The 21,511-nt window shown below is 35.0% G+C and overlaps 1 protein-coding gene across 1 annotated transcript; it reads right to left on the reverse strand.

The window, feature by feature from the left end:
• Nucleotides 1-4,239: 4,239 nt before the first annotated feature.
• Nucleotides 4,240-20,881, reverse strand: LOC133327792 (uncharacterized). Its single transcript, XM_061536328.1, has 10 exons — nucleotides 20,762-20,881; nucleotides 14,261-14,451; nucleotides 10,201-10,412; nucleotides 9,800-9,954; nucleotides 9,206-9,740; nucleotides 6,374-6,540; nucleotides 6,123-6,324; nucleotides 4,932-6,049; nucleotides 4,606-4,768; nucleotides 4,240-4,540 (listed from the first exon to the last, which is right to left on the reverse strand). Exons 1-10 carry the CDS (start codon nucleotides 20,871-20,873, stop codon nucleotides 4,240-4,242), a joined length of 3,156 nt encoding a protein of 1,051 aa, XP_061392312.1. The 5' UTR covers nucleotides 20,874-20,881.
• Between the last annotated feature and the right edge of the window lie 630 nt (nucleotides 20,882-21,511).

Consider the following 21,511-nt stretch of genomic DNA (forward strand, 5'->3'; position numbering starts at 1 on the left):
AATTTTTAATCGGGAGAGATTGACAATACAATTGGAATCCAAAATACCAAATTATTGCGTATTGCGATGAAGAAACTTGTCCAATATCCCCAAAATTCCGAATATTAGGGGGTACCATTACATGTGGGATATACGAAAACTTGGGCCAATGTACCTCATTTGCAATATCAAACACCCTAGAAGTACTAGCAATGTCAGTTCAAAATTTCAGAGCTCTCTCTAAATTATCCATCGTAATTTCTAGATATGGACATGACTAAATCGACATAGAATTTTATTCTGATTTCGAAGTGTTGCAAACGGAACGGAATCCATATGGTATCCTCCACCATAAAATGTCTCTTCAAATAAGTTCGGAATGTCTCCTCATAAAAACCCTGAAGATCTTCCCATAGACGACCAAAGACACCAGAAGATCCTCCTCCATAGGGTATCCTCCACCATACTTATAAGGGGGCCATATTCAAACCTGGATATATACAGAATATTTCCTATAAAAAATTTGAAAAATGTCTCTTCAAATAAGTTCGGAATGTCTCCTCATAAAAAACCTGAAGATCTTCCCATAGACGACCAAAGACACCAGAAGATCCTTTATTATAGGAACTGACGGTTTTCTCATAGGAGACCAGAAAGTCTTCCCATTAAAGACCACAAACTATTCTTATAAGAGACTGAAAGGTATTATCATAGAATATATATATAAACCATGAACCCTTTCTCAAAATACCTGATGGTATTCTCGTAGTGAACCAGAAAGGTGTCGATAAGAGAATTCCTAGAAGAACATGATACCAAAAGGTTATCTCACAGATGATCTTTGTATAGACAACCGAAGGTATTATAAATACAATACCAGAAAATATTCTCACAAAAGAAGAAAAATCTCCAAAATTGGACCAGAAGGTCTTCTCATGGATTACTAGAATCTCTTCTTCGAATGTTTTTTTTTTAAGAAGACCAAAAGTTATTCTTGTGACGTATTTTCACAGAGTACAGCAAGGGAGGATCAAAAGGCCTTCTCATAGAAGATCAGAATGTATGAATACGAAAGTGTCTTCTCCCAGAAGAGCAAGATACCAGAAGGTTATCTCATACAGAATGAGAAGGTATCTTCTTAGCAGGACAGAATGCCTTCTAATAGGCAATCGAAGGTATTAATAAAGAAAACCAGAAAGTCTTCCCATATCAGAACGGAAGGTCTCCTCAAATAAGACCAGAAAGGTAAACTCGTGCACCAACAATACCCTCCAACAAGGTGCTTCAACTGAAAATTGTAAAAACTGGGACAAGAAGTTAAAAATGTAAAGTTTTTAGTTTTTCTATCAATTTCCTTCCGTATATCATTTGGGAATGAGGAGTATTCATAATAGTTTAGGAAAAAATTGAAAAAAATCAAATCCATATTTATTTCAGTCCATTTCAGTATTTATAATAGTTTTGGAAAAAAATTGAAAAAATTCAAGTCCATATTTACTTTTCAACCCTTCTTTCTATATTTCTGACAGGTAAACTTTTCATTATTTGCTCGAAACAGCGCCAATATCTATAAACCGTTTTTGATGAACGCCACAATTAATATTTGCCAGCTCTATGCAAAAAATATGCAAGGTCCTTATGGGAAAACTATAAAAAATATATTTACCACATTCACAAATATTAATCATTCTTGTCCCTACACGGTAAGTAACGATACAATAATAACAAATAATATTTAAAATAAATAAAAACAAATAAAACCAGTAAGGAAAGTAGTAAAGTCGGACTGGGTCAAATTTCGTGCACATCAAAAGATTTCCAGGGACTTTAGTGGACTATTTACCTAAAATCGGGCGTAGCTATATATGGGAGCTATTTCTAAATCTGAACTTATTTTCACTAAACTTTGCACACATCATTCTAGACCTTATGCATTACGCTGTGCCAAATTTCGTGCAAGTCAAAAGATTTCCAAGGACATTTACCTAAAATCGGGCGAAGCTATATATGGGAGCTATATCTAAATCTGAACCGATTTTCTCAAAACTTTTCACACATCATTCTAGACTTAATTCAGTACACCATGCCAAAATTCGTGCAAATCAAAAGATTTCCAGGCACTTTAGTGGACTATTTACCTAAAATCGGGCGAAACTATATATGGGAGCTATATATAAATCTAGACCGATTTTCACGAATCTTTGCACATATCATTCTAGACTTAATTTAGTACGTTGTACCAAAATTTCGTGCAAATCGAAAGATATATAGGGTGTTTGGTGCACCATTTACCTTAAATCGGACGAAGATTATATGGAAGCTATATCTAAATCTGAACCGATTTTCGCGAAACTTTGCACACATCATTCGTGCGTGACCTTATTCATTACGCTGTGACAAATTTCGTGCAAATCAAAAGATATATAGGGACTTTGGTGCACCATTTACCTTAAACCGGACAAAAATATATATGGTAGCTATATCTAAATCTGAACCGATTTTTCCCAATTTCAATAGCTCCCATATATATTTTCGTCCTATTTAAGGTAAATGGTGCACCAAAGTACCTATATATCATTCGATTTCCACGAAATTCGGCATAGCGTACTAAACTAAGCCCAGAACGATGCGTGCTAAGTTTCGTGAAAATCGGTTCAGTTTTAGATATAGCTCCCGTATATAGTTTGGTCCGATTTTATGTAAATGGTGCATCAAAGTCCTTATATATCCTTAGATTTGCAGGAAATTAGACATAGCGTACTGAATGAAAAGACCTGTGTTAAATTTCGTGAAAATCAGTTCAGATTTAGATATAGCTCCCATATATATTTTCGTCCGCTAAATGGTGCATCAAAGTCCCTATATATTCGAATTGCACGAAATTTAGCATAGCGTACTGAATGAAGTCTAGAACGATGTGCGTTAAGTTTCGTAAAAATCGGTTCAGATTTAGATATAGCTCGCATATATATTTTCGTCCGATTTTATGTAAATGGTGCACCAAAGTCCCTATATATCCTTCGATTTCCACGAAATGTGGCACAGCGTACTGAATAAAGTCTTGAGAGATGTTTGTTAAATTTCGTGAAAATCGGTTCAGATTTAGATATAGCTCCCATATATATTTTCGTCCGATTTAGGGTAAATGGTGCACCAAAGTACCTTTATATCTTTTGATTTGCACGAAATTTGGCATAGCGTACTGAATTGAGTCATTTAAGGTAAATGGTGCAGATTTAGATATAGCTCCCATATATATATATATATATATATATCTTTACGTATATATTGCACGAAATTTGGCATAGCGTACTGAATAAAGTCTAGAGTGATGTTTGTTAAATTTCGTGAAAATCGGTTCAGATTTAGATATAGCTCCCATATATATTTTCGTCCGATTTTAGGTAAATGGTGCACCAAAGTATCTATATAAAATTCAGACTTGAATGGCGTTATTGCGTTTTGTTGAAATTAATACAAATGCAGCCATAGCTTCCATATGGATTTCGAACGGGTGTCTGATTGAAATTAAATCGTGTTCCTATAAATCGTGTTCTATAAATTTGTTTCATGGTACGCAGACGACTCTAAACCTGCCCAAATGAAATTAAATTTTTCATAGGTTGTAGAAAGACATGAGTATGTTTCTTCGAGGGAATATTGACATGATATTGTAAGGATACATACGTACAATATACCCAATGTGGTGAAGGATATCATATAGTCGGCCCAGTCCGACTTTACTACTTTCCTTACTGGTTTTACTTGTTTTAAATATTTATTTTGTCTTTATAGGGTCAGATAATCGTTAAAAATGCATTGTGGGAATATTCGCTGTTACCGGTGGCCCTACCACGAAATGCCTATAAGGTTGTATTAACATTCTACGAAAATTATCCCCTGAGAAATTATGGGTTTGTCGAATTGTATATGGACTTTATTGAAGTAAGGCCGATATCGAAAATGGGATAAGCCTACAGAAATTCCCATTTTTAAGTTTATTGAAATAAAAAATATACAAATGTCTTTAAAAAAATGTCATAAAATATTTTTATTTAATTGTGAAATTGCAAGAAAATAGAATGGTCCAACTAAACCGCCAAATGACATCCAAAATATTATATCTACTAAAAGAAGTTTATTTATATTTAAATGCAATTAAAATTGTTGTTGTGAAAAATAATAAACTTGATGGAACTTGCTAGTTTTTTTTTTTTTTTTTTTTTTGTATCTACATTAATTTTTATCAGCATTCCTTATTTAATTGGTTTCCTTTTGGAATTTCCTCAATTCCTTTTGTATTGCCTCGATGAGCGGTGCTGCAGAAAGATCTTGCACGTGACGCGATGACGACAATTGCGGTTGGATTTCGGCTGGCCGATGGAAGGGTCCAGCACTCATCGGTCTGACCAGGGGTGAATGTGAACCATACGTGCTGCCACCATCCCAGGCGCCCATTGTTGGGGATGGTGGTTGTGTGGAATGATTGGATTTTGTGGTTTTTGAGGGTTGAGCTGTGGAGGGGCGATTATCGCTGGCATTTTGCATTTTCAGATTGACGCTGAAAAAAGAAGAAGGAAATAATAAAAATTCTGACAAATTTCAAAATCGATTTAAGTTACTCACTTTGAGGCCCCAGCTGATGAGCCACGTAATTCCCGTTTGGTGGGCTTACGGTTATTGGTAAAATCACGATTCGGCAGTGGCATGGGTAGATCGTCTTGACTGGAATACATTTGTATGGCTCCCTCGAGTAGGCCCTCGTAATGATTGCGCATTGCAGCTGGATCTCTAGAGGGACTGTAATAATCAAAATTTCGATGGTGATGTACCTCATCATCATGATCTTCATATAGCGATTCCATAGTGTTCAGGGATTTCCGATTGCACAATAAAAGATGAAAAAGTGTAGAGAGGGAGTTGAAAATTAGGAAATTTTGAAGCTTAGTAACGCTGTCTTCTTTGGTAGTTACCATTGTCCAAAATATCATCGGCACTGAGGCGCTTCTTGTGTCGCTCCCAAACAATGGGTCCCACAACACCGGGATCGGGATTATCACTTTGTGATGCAAATCGGGGAACTTTTTGTGGTGCCTTGGGTGTGGGAAATCCTTCAATGGTGGCGATTGTGGTGGCATCCAATGCATCATGGGACGAGATACGTTTATTGTGCTGGTTCCGCGATGATTTGCTTGATTGCGGAACATTTTCCACATTGTCGTAATAGGTTACGAAAACCGGTTCTAGAACACGATTTAATGGTTCCGGCAATGCTGTCTTTGGAAAGGCCTTTACCGATTGCATAGATAAGAATGACCCAATACTTCCCGAGTCCGATGATTTCTCAGCAGGTTGTAGGGTCCTTATGATTTCTTTATTTATTGCCTCTGTGGAAGGTTGGTGTTGTTGGTGTCGATGTCCTTCCACCGGATCCCCTCCACGATCTGTGTAAATTGTCTTCTGATGCAATAACTTATTCCGATGATAATTGGTGTGCGGATTAAATGCCTCATTGGGTGGATCAAAATTAACATAGGTCCTATCCAGTTCATCAGCCGAATCATCGCGATGACTCTGAACGGGACTTGTTTCCAAAGAACCAACACGATTTTCCGATAAATATCTCCGCTTCGGTTTGTGTTGACGTGACTTGTCACGTTTCTTTTCGGAAATGACAGTTGTATAGATGGCCTCTTCATTCGTTTCAGCGCGATCATATTTATTGAGACGTCGTGTTCGATTTCGCTCAAACAGTCCATTTGATTTATCGTCTAACATTCGTTGTACATCAGCCGTAGGTGGATTTATGGGGCAATACACCGAAGAGTCGGATGTATTATCCGAAGAGGTTATTGAAGATCTACGTTGATTTTGGGCGGGTGGACCGGGGAAGTGGATGCGTGGTTCTCGGGTCGTACGACCATTTTCATGTTCAAAGGAGAAATTTTGTATGCCCGTATCACGAGACTCGGCGGTTGCTATGGTACGGCCTGTATCGGGGGCGGTAACACTGGATGTGGCACGTCCACCAGATTGGGGCTCCGAGATAAGTTCATTGCGACTCGTGGTCCTAGAAATGAAAACATAAAAATCAATACTCGATTTTCTCTCTCTCTCTCCCTCTCTTCTTTCTTAGCTCTCACCTATTTATCTGATCATTTCTATGCCTAACATGTGATCTGCCCATCAAAAGTAAAGCCAACAGCAGCAGGAATAATAACAAAATCGCTATCGAGCTGACAATTACCAATATCGGATTATTTTGTATGGAATCTATGAAACCATGGCTACCGCTACTATGTGTGGCGGGTGCCAATGGTGTGGCCTGCGGTTCTCGTAGATATGCTAAAATTAGTAATGGTGTTATTTTAATTCATATGGGGAAAATTTGTTCTTGTCTTACGTTCTGCTTTCATTATAATTTCTTTGCCCAATACTGTGGATACTTCCGATTCACTGACCAATTTCATATCATTGGCAGCTGTTACCGCCAATACGGGTCTTCCATTAACAAAAACGGAATAAATCAATTCAGTTTGGTTGGTGAGGGGTCGTTCATCTCTGAAATTAATAAAAAAGTATAAATTTTGTTAAGTTTGGGGCCGAACGTTTTATACACTCCACCATTTAGTGTACTTAAAATATCCAAAACCTTCCAAACCTAAGTGGACCAATATTGATAAAATACAGAACATTTGGAAGGCTTATGTCGATTGGTTCAAAAAAATTAAAAATATATTAACATATTAATGGGTCTATAGGTTAGGTTGAAAAAAGGAGTGGTTTGGGTGGAAAGGAAAGAGAAGCACCACAAAATTGGACTTCTGATACTTCTAGGAATTCTGTGTTCTTACTGTGTTCTTCTTTAGAATTTTCCATAAATATCCCCTTAGGTTGGTTAGTTCGTGGGTAGTTTAATTTCCAAAGTATTGTGTGCGAAGTAGTGGGTGCTTCCCTAACACCCAATCTTTTGTAAATAATATCTATCAGACTGCTCGCTCAGGTTTGCTTAGTGGGTCTATAAGTCATTAAATTCGCCGGATCGGAAACTAAATTCGGTCGGGACATTTGTGAGGGGACTACGACATTATAATTTTTCCGCCAGAAGGAGAAAACGAAATGAATGTTACAGAAATCTCTATGGTACATTCGGCTGAGAAATTGGAGAAAAATGGAGAAAAATTGTCAAAATTGGACCCGTATTTATAATTTTTTTTTGTATTGACGCACAAATACTCTGGATCTCCTCACTTCGTTCGAAAAATTGGCACGGCATGTCGAATTGTTGTATATTGGAAATAACAAAATGGGTCCTATTGATTAAATGCAGCTTGGTGTGTGGGTCTGTACCGTTAATGATATTGTTCTAGAGGCATCCTTTTGTATGCTTTGATCTTTCTCTCTAGATCATGAAGATCTTTCCAGCAAAATGTTGGGGTTGTCACCACCATATAAAGGTTGCTCTGCATATATTTATATGGGGGTGACGGTATGGAAGAATCTTCGTCTCCTCGTGTCGATGGTCCACATGTCTTATGAAGAAGTAACCTCTTGCAGTTCTCAGGTCGGCATTTTGACAGGTCCACATTTGTTTGCGTGAACGATTTAAATAATCTACTGACTTTTGACCGAAAAAAATTGGGGAAGTTAGTGGTCGAAATTGTATGCCTCCCTGATATTCCACATTACACATATGTTCCCAACGATAGGACCCAAAGACATGATCGTACATTCATCTGCATACGTAACCGGAAAGGTAGTTGTTAAACAGCTACGGAGAGATTACACCACTTTGCGTAACTCTCAGCTTCACTGAACGGGGTTTGGGATTTTTATTCCGGAACATCACAAAAGACTGGCATTTTCGACGTTCTCAAACAGTATGAAAGGCTATTAATAGGTCAAACGCTACCAACACTGTTCTATGACACGGTCTTTTCTGGTTTAGTTCACGATTTCCCCAATTATGGGTATCTCAAAAGCGGGTAAACATCTTCTTCTGGTACCTCCCCCACAAAATGGCCAAAATTGAGCTAAAAAACATTTTTTTAATATCACTAATCCTACATCAAGTCCGAAGATTTGCACGAAATTTTGAATAGAGTACTGAATTGAGCCTAAAATGATGTGTGTTAAGTTTCGTGAAAATCGGTTGGGATTTAGATATAGCTCCCATATATATTTTCGTCCGGATTTATTGAAAATAGTGCGCCAAAGTCCTTATATATCATTCGATGTGCCGGCGTACTGAATTAAGTGCAGAATGATGTGTGCTAAATTTCGTGAAAAACAGTTCAGATTTAGATATTTTATTATATATTTTCGTCCGATTTAATGAAGATTGTGCACTAAATACCCAATATTTGGCCGATTGGCACACAATTTTGTACAATGTACTGAAGTTAGTCCTTATGTGTATTAATCTTTCTTGAAATCGGCTCAGATTTACATATAGCTCCTATATATATTTTCGTCAGATTTAAAGTAAATGGTTCACTAAAGACCTAAAGCTAGACCGATTGACACAACGTACTGAAGTTAATATAAATTAATCTCTGGAAAGTTTCCTTGAAATCGGTTCAAATTTAGATATACATAGCTTCCATATATACTTTTTGAATTTCAGTTAGTTAGGGTATCATATAGCCCGCCCAGTCCGACTTTTCTACATTCCTTCCTTTTTTATAAATTGTTTTATCCATTCAGAACGCGGAACACCACATAAAAGCCACTTCAATTAAAAAATGAGCTCAGGACCTCTATTTAAAATTGTTTTCGCATATGAACACCAAAATACATAAAATGGGCGGAGCCTTCATAATTATTCATAATGTTTAATTTTGGAAGGAATTATCAAACGGGAGGTTTTTCATTCTCTGAGAAATCTAACTACTAAAATTACATATATCCAAAATGCAACATTTGTCTAAGACATCGTTTATATGGATGGATTTTTAAAGAACCTAAAACTTTGATAATTATCAGCAAAGTAATATTTGATCCTCTGAAAGAGGCTATGCCAAAACATGAGCCAATAGTGAACATTTTGTTTTTCCCCCGAAATGACTTCTAACAACCAAAAACGTTGCACATTTTAGATTTTGTTTCCTGATTTCCACCAATAAAACTTTAGTCCACATGGTTCTAACCTAACTATCTTTATATTACATGATATGGTTACATACAAACATATTTCATAAACAATAGATACTCATAGTTCACTTACGTTTTATCATTAACATCACCATCGTAAATGCCTGACGACATACCATAGGACGTTGCACTATCACCATCCTCCGCATTGTTACGTTCCACATCATCGGCTGTGAGTTGGGTGGTATTGTGTATGACAACACGCACTTGATTATCACGAATGTTCAATGGTGGTAGTAAGGGTGATGCAGGTGGTGGTGCTGCCGGCCTAGGTTGTGGTTGTAAAAATCGTGTTGGCGGTTGTACCAGGGGTGCTAAAATTTGTTTCTCCAATTTGGAAGCATTATTTTGTATTAATTCCCATGGTACTGGGGTCACTTGGGCCGTGGCAATATTGGAACTTTCAACTTGCATATCAGATTCCGAGTAAGAATAACCAAATGTTACCGATTCTGTATTGTTGATATTCTCTTCAGATGATGAAATCATTTCAGATTTTTTATTAATTGGATATGTCGATGATGGAGGGGAGGGAGGGGAACGTAGGCGTATTGTGGAAGTATTATTTGTTGTCATATCCAATAGCTCAGCATCATAATCGGGAGGATCTAAGGGAAATTGTATTATAAAATGGATTATTTGATAAGGAATATGAATTAATATATACCTTGGGTTGTGGTTACACCCTCTTCGTTTTCGTCAATTTTCCCATCATTGCCATTTTCATTAGCGGGTTTAAAGTGTCTCCGATCACGTCCAGCCGTTACGGAAATTCCCGATATCTGCTGAGCTCCATTTATACCCAAGTGTTTGGTTTGTTGCCTATTAACAATAAATATTATATGAACAAAATTTTCGTAATTTGAATAATACACTAGAGCCCCAACATGCGTCTTTAAAGGTGACCCAAGAAACAATTTCGGGAAAATGCAGTAAATGTTCCTAATATTACAATCCTGACCAGCGCAATTTTGTAATTGCAAGGAAAAAAATAATATTTCCATTTTTAATCGACGCCAATTGTTACGCCGCAAGTCGGGGCTCTGCTGTATACAGGTTTTTTATTACCTCGTAAATGCCAGTCGATATAGCCGGGCTAGTTTCTCCTCCAACATCGGATTATCTTTTTGTGTATAAAATCCCGACATAACCGTAAGCAGCCAATATCGACGATCTGTTGCGGAGTAATTTAAGGGTGGTGTTCCAGCACCATTCCATACGCCGTCAATGCCCACAGTTCCCTCACCATAGCAATCTAAACAGATTGGTATATCAACTTCCTGGAAATTATTGGAAAAAATGGAATTTAGAAAATTATTGAGGAAATGTATTCGATCCTCTTAAATAAACTGGACAAAAGTACAAAATATCGAAAATCAAAACGAGGCAATAACAAAACGACTATCTATATTGACTATTTTCGGCAAAGAGATAACTTCCTTCATAGGTAGGGTTTGTGGTTCTGTAGTTTGCAAATTGTAGCAAAATATTACAATATTTAAAATATTAATCGTTTTGGAAAGATTCCACGAGAGAATTGTGTGAGAACCACTCATCTAATTTTCTACCCAGTTCTTGGGTAGTTTTGGTATTTCGTTTTCTCCTGGTTGCCATTAAACACGACATGTGCCTCATCTGAAAGTCCCGACCGATTTTAAGTATTTTAAATGTTCCCATCATGGTAATGTGTAAAAAGTCCGAAATTAAGGACGTTTTATTTATGGGCTGAAAGCTGGTTTTCAGACTAAATCAGCTGACTACGTTAATATATTTAATTTATGCCTAAAAGTATGCAGCAAACATTGAAATAGAATTTCAAAGAATATTTTTCGAAGGACTTTCAAAAAACACACGTAGATTTTTTAAACAATATTTAATTTTTTGAAGAATATTTTTGAAGGACTTTCAGAACCATAAGCGACTAGGGCTATTGAAGGCGGTCATAGCTACGATTTGTGGTTCTATAGTTTGCAAATTGTAGCAAAATATTTCAATACTTTAAAAATTAATCGTTTTGAAAAGACTCTACGAGAGAATTTGGTGAGAAAGTCTCAATTAATTTTCTACCCAGTTCATCTATAGTTTTGGTATTTCGTTTTCTACTGCCTGCTATTAACCACGACATGTCCCTCATATAAAAGTCGCGGGCGATTTTAAGTATTTTAAATATTCTCATCATGGTAATGTGTAAAAAGTCCGAAATTAAGGACGTTTTATTTATGGTAAAGCAGGTTTTCAGACTATATCAGCTGACTACGTTAATATATTTAATTTATGCCTAAAAGTATGCAGCAAACATTGAAATAGAATTTCAAAGAATATTTTTTAAACAATATTTGATTTTTTGAAGAATATTTTTAAGGACTTTCAGAACCGTAGGCGACTAGAGCTACTGAAGGCGTAGAAATTATGTTTTCAATCTCGTAGGTTTTTTTTTAATAAATTTTAGAAGGGGTAAATTTTTACATTTATTTTCAAGGACTATTGTAGAGCGTAGATTTTCTAAATGCATTTTTCAAAATCTCTTAGAAGGCGTAGATTTTTTTAATTAATTTTTCTAATGCCTATTGGAAAACGTACATTTTTATACCCCTCACCACACTGTGGTACAGGGTATTATGTCTTTGTGCATATGTTTGTAACAGGCAAAAGAAAACGAGATAGACACATGGTTCCTTTTGAGAATATACATAGAATCACTTTCTGAGTCGATTTACGCATGTCCATGTATTTTTGTGAACAAAGTATAGGTCGCATTTATGATCCGATTTAGATGAAATTTGGTACAGTTCACTTATTTGGCCCAAGGACGAACTCAGCTGAAATTGGAGAAAATCGTTTCAGATTTAGATATAGCTCCCATATAAATTTAATTGTCCGATTGAGACAAAATTTTGCACATAGGAATTAGATCCAGATTGATGTATCCGAAGTTTTGTTGAAATCTGTTCAAATTTAGATATAGCTCCCATATATAAATGATGCACCAAACGCCCAATATTGGTCCGATTGGGACAAAATTATGCAGAGAGTAATGAATTAGGTCTAGATTGAATATGCCAAGTTTTGTTGAAATCGGTTCAGATTTAGATATGGCTCCCATACATAGTTTCGTCCGATTTTATGTAAATGGAGCACCATACTGCCGATATTGGTGGATTAAGACAAAATTTTACACGATTGACCAATATTGGTCCGATTGAGGCCAAATTTTGCACAGAGTACTGAATTAGGTCCAGATTGATGTATGCGAAGTTTTGTTGAAGTCGGTTCAGATTTAGATATAGCTCCCATATATAGTTTTGTCCGATTTTTTGTAAATGATGCACCAAACTCCCAATATGGGTCCGATCGAGACAAAATTTTGCTAAGGGAACTGAATTAGATCTAGATTGATATACGCTAAGTTTTATTGAAATCGGTTCAGATTTTGATATGGCTCCCATATATAGTTTCGTCCGATTTTATGCAATTGGAGCACCATACTGCCAATATTGGTCCGATTAACACACAATTTTGTACAGAGTACTGAATTAGGTCCAGATTGATGTATGCGGAGTTTTTTTTTTTGGAATCGGTTCAGATTTAGATAAAGCTCCCATATATATTCTTCCGATTTTATGTAAATGGAGCACTATACAGCCAATGTTTTCCGATTCAGACAAAATTTTGCATACCGTATTGAAGTTACTAAAGGTTAGTATACGTATAGGTTGTTTTAGTATATAATATTTTTTTTATAATCTCTATAAAATATCTTCTCGTATTTAATTTCGTCCGATTCCATTTCAATGGTCCTCCAAAGATGCCATGTCTATTCTATCTAAAGGATATTGTACATATGAGCCCAGCCCCGACCGACGTACTCATTACGGTACACGGTCGTACAGGAAAAAATACGATCCCGTTAATAAGATCGTCGCAGTGACGATTCACAGGTCAATCCACTTCTATTAGCTTGTGTAAAATGTAAACTGGTCATGTGGTGATCGTTCCGTAGGGCGGTCAATTCTGATTGGTAGAAAGGAAACAAAGCATTACAAGATTGTACTTCTTATACTTCTAGGAATTCTGTGTTCTGAGTGTATTTCCTTTAGACTTAGATCGGTTAGTTCGTGGTTAGTGTAATTTCCCAAGAATTGTGTACAAAGACTAGCAATGGCTGGTCAGTGGCATAGAAAATGTTCCAGCATTTCGCTGCCTTCTCCACTGGTGTACATCCTTCGCATCCAATTTTGTTTTTATACCCTCCACCCCCAATTTTCGGTATTTTGGGGTTCTTGAGCGCGTTTTTCAACCGAATACGCTGAAATTTGGTACATTGGGTTCTTAATAGGTTCCAAATCCCTCCACAAAAAAATAATGAATATAGGTCCATTTTTTTCGGATAGCCCCCATATAAGGGTACCCCCAATTTTCGGTATTTTGGGGTTCTTGAGCGCGATTTTCAACCGAATTTGCTGCTTTGTATATGGTAACAAACTTCCTTACCAAAAATTATTAATATTCGCATCCTTTTTGGGGTAGTCCCTATATAACCCCCTTTTTATATTAAAATAGTTATCTGATTTGTTCCGCGTTTTGAGTTTGGTTCTAAAACTCTTTTGTAATCATTTTACCTGCGGAGGATAAAGTGTATACACCCTCATTAGCAATAAGGCTGATGGTATAATTACCCTTTAAAAATTTCTAAAATTTGTATTATGGTTTAAATAATCCGTTTTTAGAAATGCCGATATAGGTCCACTTTTTGGTATGTTCCCTATATTTTCATTTCTAGTACCTGGCAATATATCTATGGTGGAGGGTATCCAAAGTTCGGCCCGGCCGAACTTACCGCTTTTTCACTTGTTAATATAATTTTTGAAGGACACGGATTTTCTTAATTAATTTCTTAATTGCTACTAGAAGTTGTAAATTTTGAAAAATGTTTTTTTCATGGCTAATAAATAGCTAAGATTTTTAGGGAATTTTTTCCACGGACAGTCGTGGATTTTTTTGTAATATTATGCAAATAATATTTCGTAATATTACAAAGTTGTCGTTCAAAACCAGTTCATGTTGTAATTAACATCTGTTTCCATATATTTTCTATAAAAATAATTAACCAATAAAATTATCAACTTACATTATTACCATCGACATAAACAGTGGCCACAACGGTCTCCGTTTTGACCACAACATCTTTCCCCTTGCTAATGCCAGTGTGGACCTGTTTCAAATAATCCGGTGGTCCATCACCCGATCCCGTCCAAAAGAAATCCTCCAAATGTACCTCTTCACGTAATTCCGGATAATCATCACCGAAGTCATCATCATCTAAAATCAAAATAAAGAGATAGAAAAAAAAAACGAAACAAAATAGTTATGTTAATGTCAATCAGACATGACAAATATCGTGTCGGTATAGTTTGCGGCGGGGGTTGCTATAGAAATTATTTAGTTATGGTATTAAGTTGATAAGGAGGAAATAAATGTTGTTGTTGTTTTGTAAATGTATGGAAAAAGGAAATAAGAATTTGTAATTGTTAGGCTTTCGTTTTTTGACAATGTTGTATCTATTGTTATTGTTGTTGTACTGTTGCTAACGTTATCACACCGTATTTGTTTACTTTTGCAAATGTTATGTTACTACCATTCATATGTATGTATGTCTGTATGTATGTTGGTTTTGCTAGATAGTATTTATGTATCAACAAGAAAAAGAAAGTTTGTTTGATCAATTTTAAAGTCCTCCTCCTAGTTTATTTGTAATGAGGTCTTGTTGCTAGAAGTTTTGCAGAAAATTAGGCCCAAAGGGAAATTAAGAGGAAATGATGATTGAACATATAGAAGACCTATAGGCCTTCCATAGTCTAGGACATATAATGTCAATAGAAGTCCTTTATAGTCAATAAATGTCATCTAGATCTTCTACAGTCAATAGAAAAACGATTATAATGCATAGAAGACTTCTAGGTCCTCTATATGCTATAGAAGACTTCTAGGTCCTCTATATGCTATAGAAGACGTCTAGGTCTTCTATAGTCAATAGAAGACTTCTAAGTCTTCTATAGTCAATAAAGAACCACGAGGTCTACCATAGTCAATTGAAGACTTTTACGTATTCTATAGCCAATATAAGACTAATAGAAGACCTCTATATAATCTATATCAATAAAATAATCAATACAAGACCTCAAGGTCTTCTATAGTCAATAGAAGTCCTCTAGGTCTTCAAGAGTCAATAGAAGACCTCAAGGTCTACTATAGTCAATAGAAGACCTCTCGGTCTTCCATTTGGTACACCATTTACTGAAAATCGGACGGAAATATATATGGTAGCTATAAAAAACTCGCATACATCAATCTGGATCTAATTCAATACGCTGTGCAAAATTTTGTGCCAATCGGGCTAACCTTGGGTTTTGGTGCACAATTTACTAAAAATCGGACGGAAATATATATGGAATCTATATACAAATCTGATCATATTTCAACAAAACCTCGCATACATCAATCTGGACCTAATTCAGTACGCTGTGCACAATTTTGTGCCAATCGGCATAACTTTTCTTCTTTTGAACAACATTTACTTAAAATGGGACAAAAATATATATAAGAGCTATATCTAAATCTGATCCGATTTCAACAAAACCTCGCATTCATCAATCTGGACCTAATCCAGTACGCTGTGCAAAATTGTTTGGCGATCGGCTTAACTTTGGGTCATTGGTGCCCCATTTTAATAAAATCGGACGAAAAATATATGGGAGCTATATCTAAATCTTAACCGATTTTTCCCAATTTGAATAAGGTTCGTCCTTGGGCAAAATAAATGAACTGTGCCAAACTTCATCCAATTCTGATCAGAGATGCGACCTGTACTTTGTTTACAATTTAAATCGACTAAATTTACGACATAAACCGACTCAAAAAGTGATTCTATGCATATCTCGTTTCCATTTGCCTGTTACAAACATATGCACAAAGAAATAATACCCTGTACAACAGTTTGGTGAAGGGTATGAACAATGGCATTTTGGAGGCCAATATTGAACATTTTTGGTAGGTATGGACCTTATAATGAAATTTTGCTTAACCTTTTCAGTGTTTTTTCGAATATATTCGACATTTAAAAGTACCTTCTTTCTTTGCGATTTTTCGGTTATCCTATGTACCGTTACTATTGACGTTTTTGTTTTTGCTGGAAGACAGACGAACCTGGCCGAGGTTTAAAATGAACATTGCTACTTTTTCTAAACTTTGTGCCTTTATATGATTTTAAATACAAAATTTGAGATTTTTATACCGACAAACATTTTTTTACACTGGTTTCGTTTCCAGATTAAATTCTATGCAACTCCGACTACATCGAATCATCAATCTTCTCTCGATATGGATTGTATCATTCAATGTAACTGTTGATCCCTCCTCATTTTCGAATAACTAATTCCGAAGACCTTAACGGATCATAAACGGCAACAGCGAACAAAATTATGTGTAGAATGACTTATGTCTTTCCCAAATCAGTTCAGATTTAGATATAGGCCATAGGTGTTGAGTACATACTTTTGAAATCGGCTCAGATTAAGAAATATCTCCTATATAAATTTTTGTTCAATTTGATGCATTTTATGATTTTATAATCCAACAAACCTTCTTAAAAAATAAACTATTTGACCCATCCGAACTTAGAAGAAACACTAATTGAAGTATGGGTTTTCCCCACACGCAAAAACTGCCACATTTATTATTTTCCGAAATGGTTTTGTTTAGAATGAAGGGAGCGGAAATAAACGCAACATTTGTTCTTAATGCGTTAATAAATATGTTATTATTTGTTGTGCCAACTATTGTCCCGCGCGTATGGTCAACTGTATGAACTTTAATAACTATAATATAATTGAAATGAATATATACGTATATATAGTGGGTAAGTATGTAATTACGACCAACACTCGCGCTCATTAAAGTAAATAATTCCAAAAATAAATAAATTTATTATTAAAGAACGAATATTCGAAATTGTATTTCGAATAAAAGATTCATGCAAATTGTGCACCAATAAAACTAGCTTATGTTCGATAGAAACCAACGTTTGCAGACTCAAGAGTTACGTGTGTTTTTTTTTTTTTAAATCGGTTCAGATATAAATATAATTAGTGGGATTTCATCTAAATGTGCACCACATAAATGACGTTTCTTCGATTGCGATAAATTTTTTCCTATCGAACCAATTTGAACTTCAATAGACATTATATTGCTTTTTTTAATAGGTAAGATTTAGATATTATAATTCCTTTATTTAGTTTTCTTCGATTTTAAGAAAATTGTGCAACAAAGACCGGCCTATATTGGCATTTTCTGCAGAAATGTTTATCGCCCTCCGAAAAAACGAAATGCTAAATTACAGTCAAAATTTAAAATAACAAAAATGGGACTATATGGACGTCAATATATGGATCTATACTGATATTTTTTGCATAGATACTCAAAATTCCAAATTAAGTTAAAAAAATGAGGCTAAAATAATTAAAATACATAAAATGGAGCGATACCATTATATAGGGGCTAAACCAAAACATTGACCGATCTTGGATAACCACATCGTTTCCATGCAATTCTCTGAAGTTTTGAATCGACGCGTGGACCCAAAAGAGAAAAACATAAGATAAAATATCATACAATCTCTGTGGCCAAGTGATCACCTTTTTGTAAATTCCATACGAAGCGATCGCAATATCCAATTGCATTCAAACATTGGACATCGTGATATATTTACCAAGCCTAGATCAAATCCAATATTTTGCGAATGTAATGTCTGTTTTTATTAAAACTTTGCAAATCGCGATATTTTTACCAAGATTCAAATCTGAAAATGAGACACATCGGTCCTCTCTTTCTGGTATGACCCGCAGAAATGTTAACAATTTTGGTAATTGTTTTAGCCTATATCAATGAATGCAGTTCCCAATTTGGTCAAAACACCGTAATACTTTTAACAAACGTACATAAAGTCAAAACATAAGGCCCATTGGTCAACTGCTTCGGATTTCTCTCCCACAAAGGGTCGACGTTTTAAACACTTGTAAATTTGTTATGAATCGAATGGTGTATCCGATTTGATGCATAATATGGGCCAGTAGCACTGGCATGGTTTATAAAATAAATAAATATCACATATAAACGTTTTGATGGCGCTGATTACAATTCTGCAAGAAAAACTTAAAAATTCTATAGAGAAGATCGAAAATGGCGGTCATATTTTTTAAAAGTTTAATTAATCAAATTATTTTTGAACACGCTTTGTAGAACTATGGTCACTAATTACAAATGTGAAATCAGATTTTGAAAATCAAATAAAATTAATCCAAAATTTCGGATCAAACATCAGAATAGCATGAAATAGTTTTTTATGTATCATGGTCTGAAAAATAGTGGACCAAAATTTGATATGTGTTATAGACATTAAAATTTCATCTGGCACAGCTTGGCACTAAGTTCTGAAACATACCTTTTTTAGAGAAAATCATATTTATGAGTTATAAATACGAAATTGTTGATGATTATCTTAAAAATTACTAATAATTTTCACTTTCATTATTATCGCTAGTTGCATTTGTTTAATTGACCAAAATATCATTATTTTTATATCCTTCACCAGGCAAAAGGAATCGAGATAGACCCAACGTTCCTTTTGAGAATATGCATAGAATCACTGTCCGTCTGTGTATTTTTGTGAACAAAGTACAGATCACATTTATAATCCGATTTGGATGAAATTTGGCTGATTTTATGTAAATGGAACACCATATTGACAATATTATTCCTATTGAGACAAAATTTAGCACAGAATTCTGAATTAGATCTGGATTGATGAATGCGAAGTTTTGTTGAAATCGGTTCAGATTTAGATATAGGTCCCATACAAAGTTTTGTCCGATTTTATGTAAATGGAACACCATACTGCCAATATTTTTCCGATTGAGACGTAATTTTGCACAGCGTACTGAAATTACTGCATGCTGACGTCCGTGAAGTTTTGTTGAAAGAGGTTCAGATTTAGATATAGCTCCAATATATATTTCGTCCGATTTTATGTAAATGGCGCACCGATGTCTATGAAGTCTATGTTTGATCTACATTCACGAAATTTTACAGCGGGTATGGAATTTAGCCTAGAATGATTTTTGAAATCGGTTCAGATTTAAATATAGCTCACATATATACTTTAGTCCCATGTTATGTAAATGAAGCACATAGATTCTGTTCTATTTGCTCAATATTTTGTTGTTGAAATGGGTTCAGATGTTGAAATAGCTTTCTCATATATATTTGTTCGATTTTATGCAAATGAAGGAGCATATGTCTGTTCGCTTTACATGAAATGTTGCGTAGCGTATGGGATTGAAGACGTTTCTGGCTTAGATAAAGCTTCCATATATATATGTTCATCTGATTTCACAAAATTATGTACCAAATAACTAAAGTTTCTCCGCTTAGGACGAATTAGTGCACAAAGTACCAAATCGAACCTAGAATAAGGTGTATTGGATTTTGTGCCGAGATAAATTTAGGATAGCGCACTGTGTTGCAGCATACCAATGGTGGATGCTCATACATATTTTGTATATGTATATATCTTATACATATTTTGCTCGATGATTGGCATTAAATTTTTTTTAAAATTTCAGATTGATATGTGTATGGGATGTTTTAATTTAGTTATATGTATGTACTTCACGCAGTTAATTTCTTCCGATTCAATTTCAATTGTCCTCCAAAGATGCTATGTCTATTCTTTTTAAAGGATATTGTACATATGAGCATCTCTTGTATGTACCCAAAATGAAGGGCATCATATAGTCAGGCCGTTCCACTTTTGAACTTTCACACTGGTTAAATATGAAATATATTCACAAAAATATTAAATTTTAACTTTGACATCATGTCACTTGTAAACATTGACTCACAATTTTATACAATCTTACTGGGTCAAAGTCTACAGATTTAAAACGTTTGTAAAACGTTTTGTCGTCTCTAACTGATATTGACTTTTTGCCAACAAATTGGATTACTGACCCATAGTGCATTGATTGCACATAGTAATATTTTTTCCTGACAACAGAATATGAGATCTATGGGGCAACTTCAAGTTTAACTCTTTAATTTAAGAAACCTTCCTAGTACATTCTCAATTGTTCAAAGTCCTAGACCGATTTTCCTATCTAAGAGTCTGTAGTTTGGTATATATTTTTATCCTGACAGCAATTTACTATAGCACAGCCCCCATCCCGATCTAGTTTTCGTATTTAGTTTCAACTCATGATGTAGGGTCTAACTCATGATGGAGGGCCGAAATTTACAACGGTCCAATATTTATTCCAGCTTCAATTGTTGTTACAATTTTTTTATAAAAGAAATTGTTCTATACACGTTATCTATTTCGCAGAATATGTGCTCTTTTATTCAAATCACTACCGTTTACAAGAATTTCCTGAAACTATAGTTCCGAATCAGAAAATCAGCACACACATTCAGTCATTTGTTCTACGTATGTAAATATATATATATATAACACAGTTCTTTTTTCTATACAAATGTATGTATGTATATATTATAAACATTAAGGCTAGGTGCAACGTACCATGACTTATTTGTATTAACGGCAGACCGACGTCACCATAACAATTGGGCAATTTCAATGCGAATCCGATGATGAGAACGATTAAAACTTTTATAAATCTTTCGGAAGTCATGTTGTTGTTGTCGTGTTTTGTTTTTGTTATTATTTGGTGGAAAACAAATGCCTACAAACACCTTACAATGTGTGTTGTTGTTGTTGGTGGTGGTGATATTTACCACAAATATGTAGAAATTCTATTGTATATCCGTGGGTCTGTTTGTCACTTCACTTCTTCACTTTATTGTTGTTGTTGGGTTTTTCTTTTTTCAATTTTAATAATCACTTGTGACGTCAAGAACACAAACTACTATTTCAATTGGCGGTTTATAGTTTTGTTGTAATTCCTGCTGCCTCGTCAATGGCATTTCCACTTTAGACTGAATGAAGTGACTGTGAGCCTTTGTATCAGTCGTAGAGGATAAAGTTTTGCATAACATCATAATTGTTGAAATATTCAAGAAGTTCGCGAAAAAATTGCGAAATTGTGCGAACCACAACAGAACACTTTTTTTATGAATGTGACATTTTTTTTTTTTTGTTGTTGCTGTTAAGAATTTCTAATTAATAATTGAATTCAACAGTTTTGAACTGTTTGCATTTGTTGAGACAATTTTTATTAGAACTTTCTGCTTTTGGTTTTCCTTTTCACATTCCACACAATTAATTTGAATTTTCCCCGTTTATTTTCCGTTATAGTTGGATTTTCCAACT

Source organism: Musca vetustissima, unplaced genomic scaffold, assembly GCF_032173495.1.
Source record: "Musca vetustissima isolate MV318-11 ecotype Yass unplaced genomic scaffold, APGP_CSIRO_Mvet_v1 utg10220, whole genome shotgun sequence".
Lineage (NCBI taxonomy): Eukaryota > Metazoa > Arthropoda > Insecta > Diptera > Muscidae > Musca > Musca vetustissima.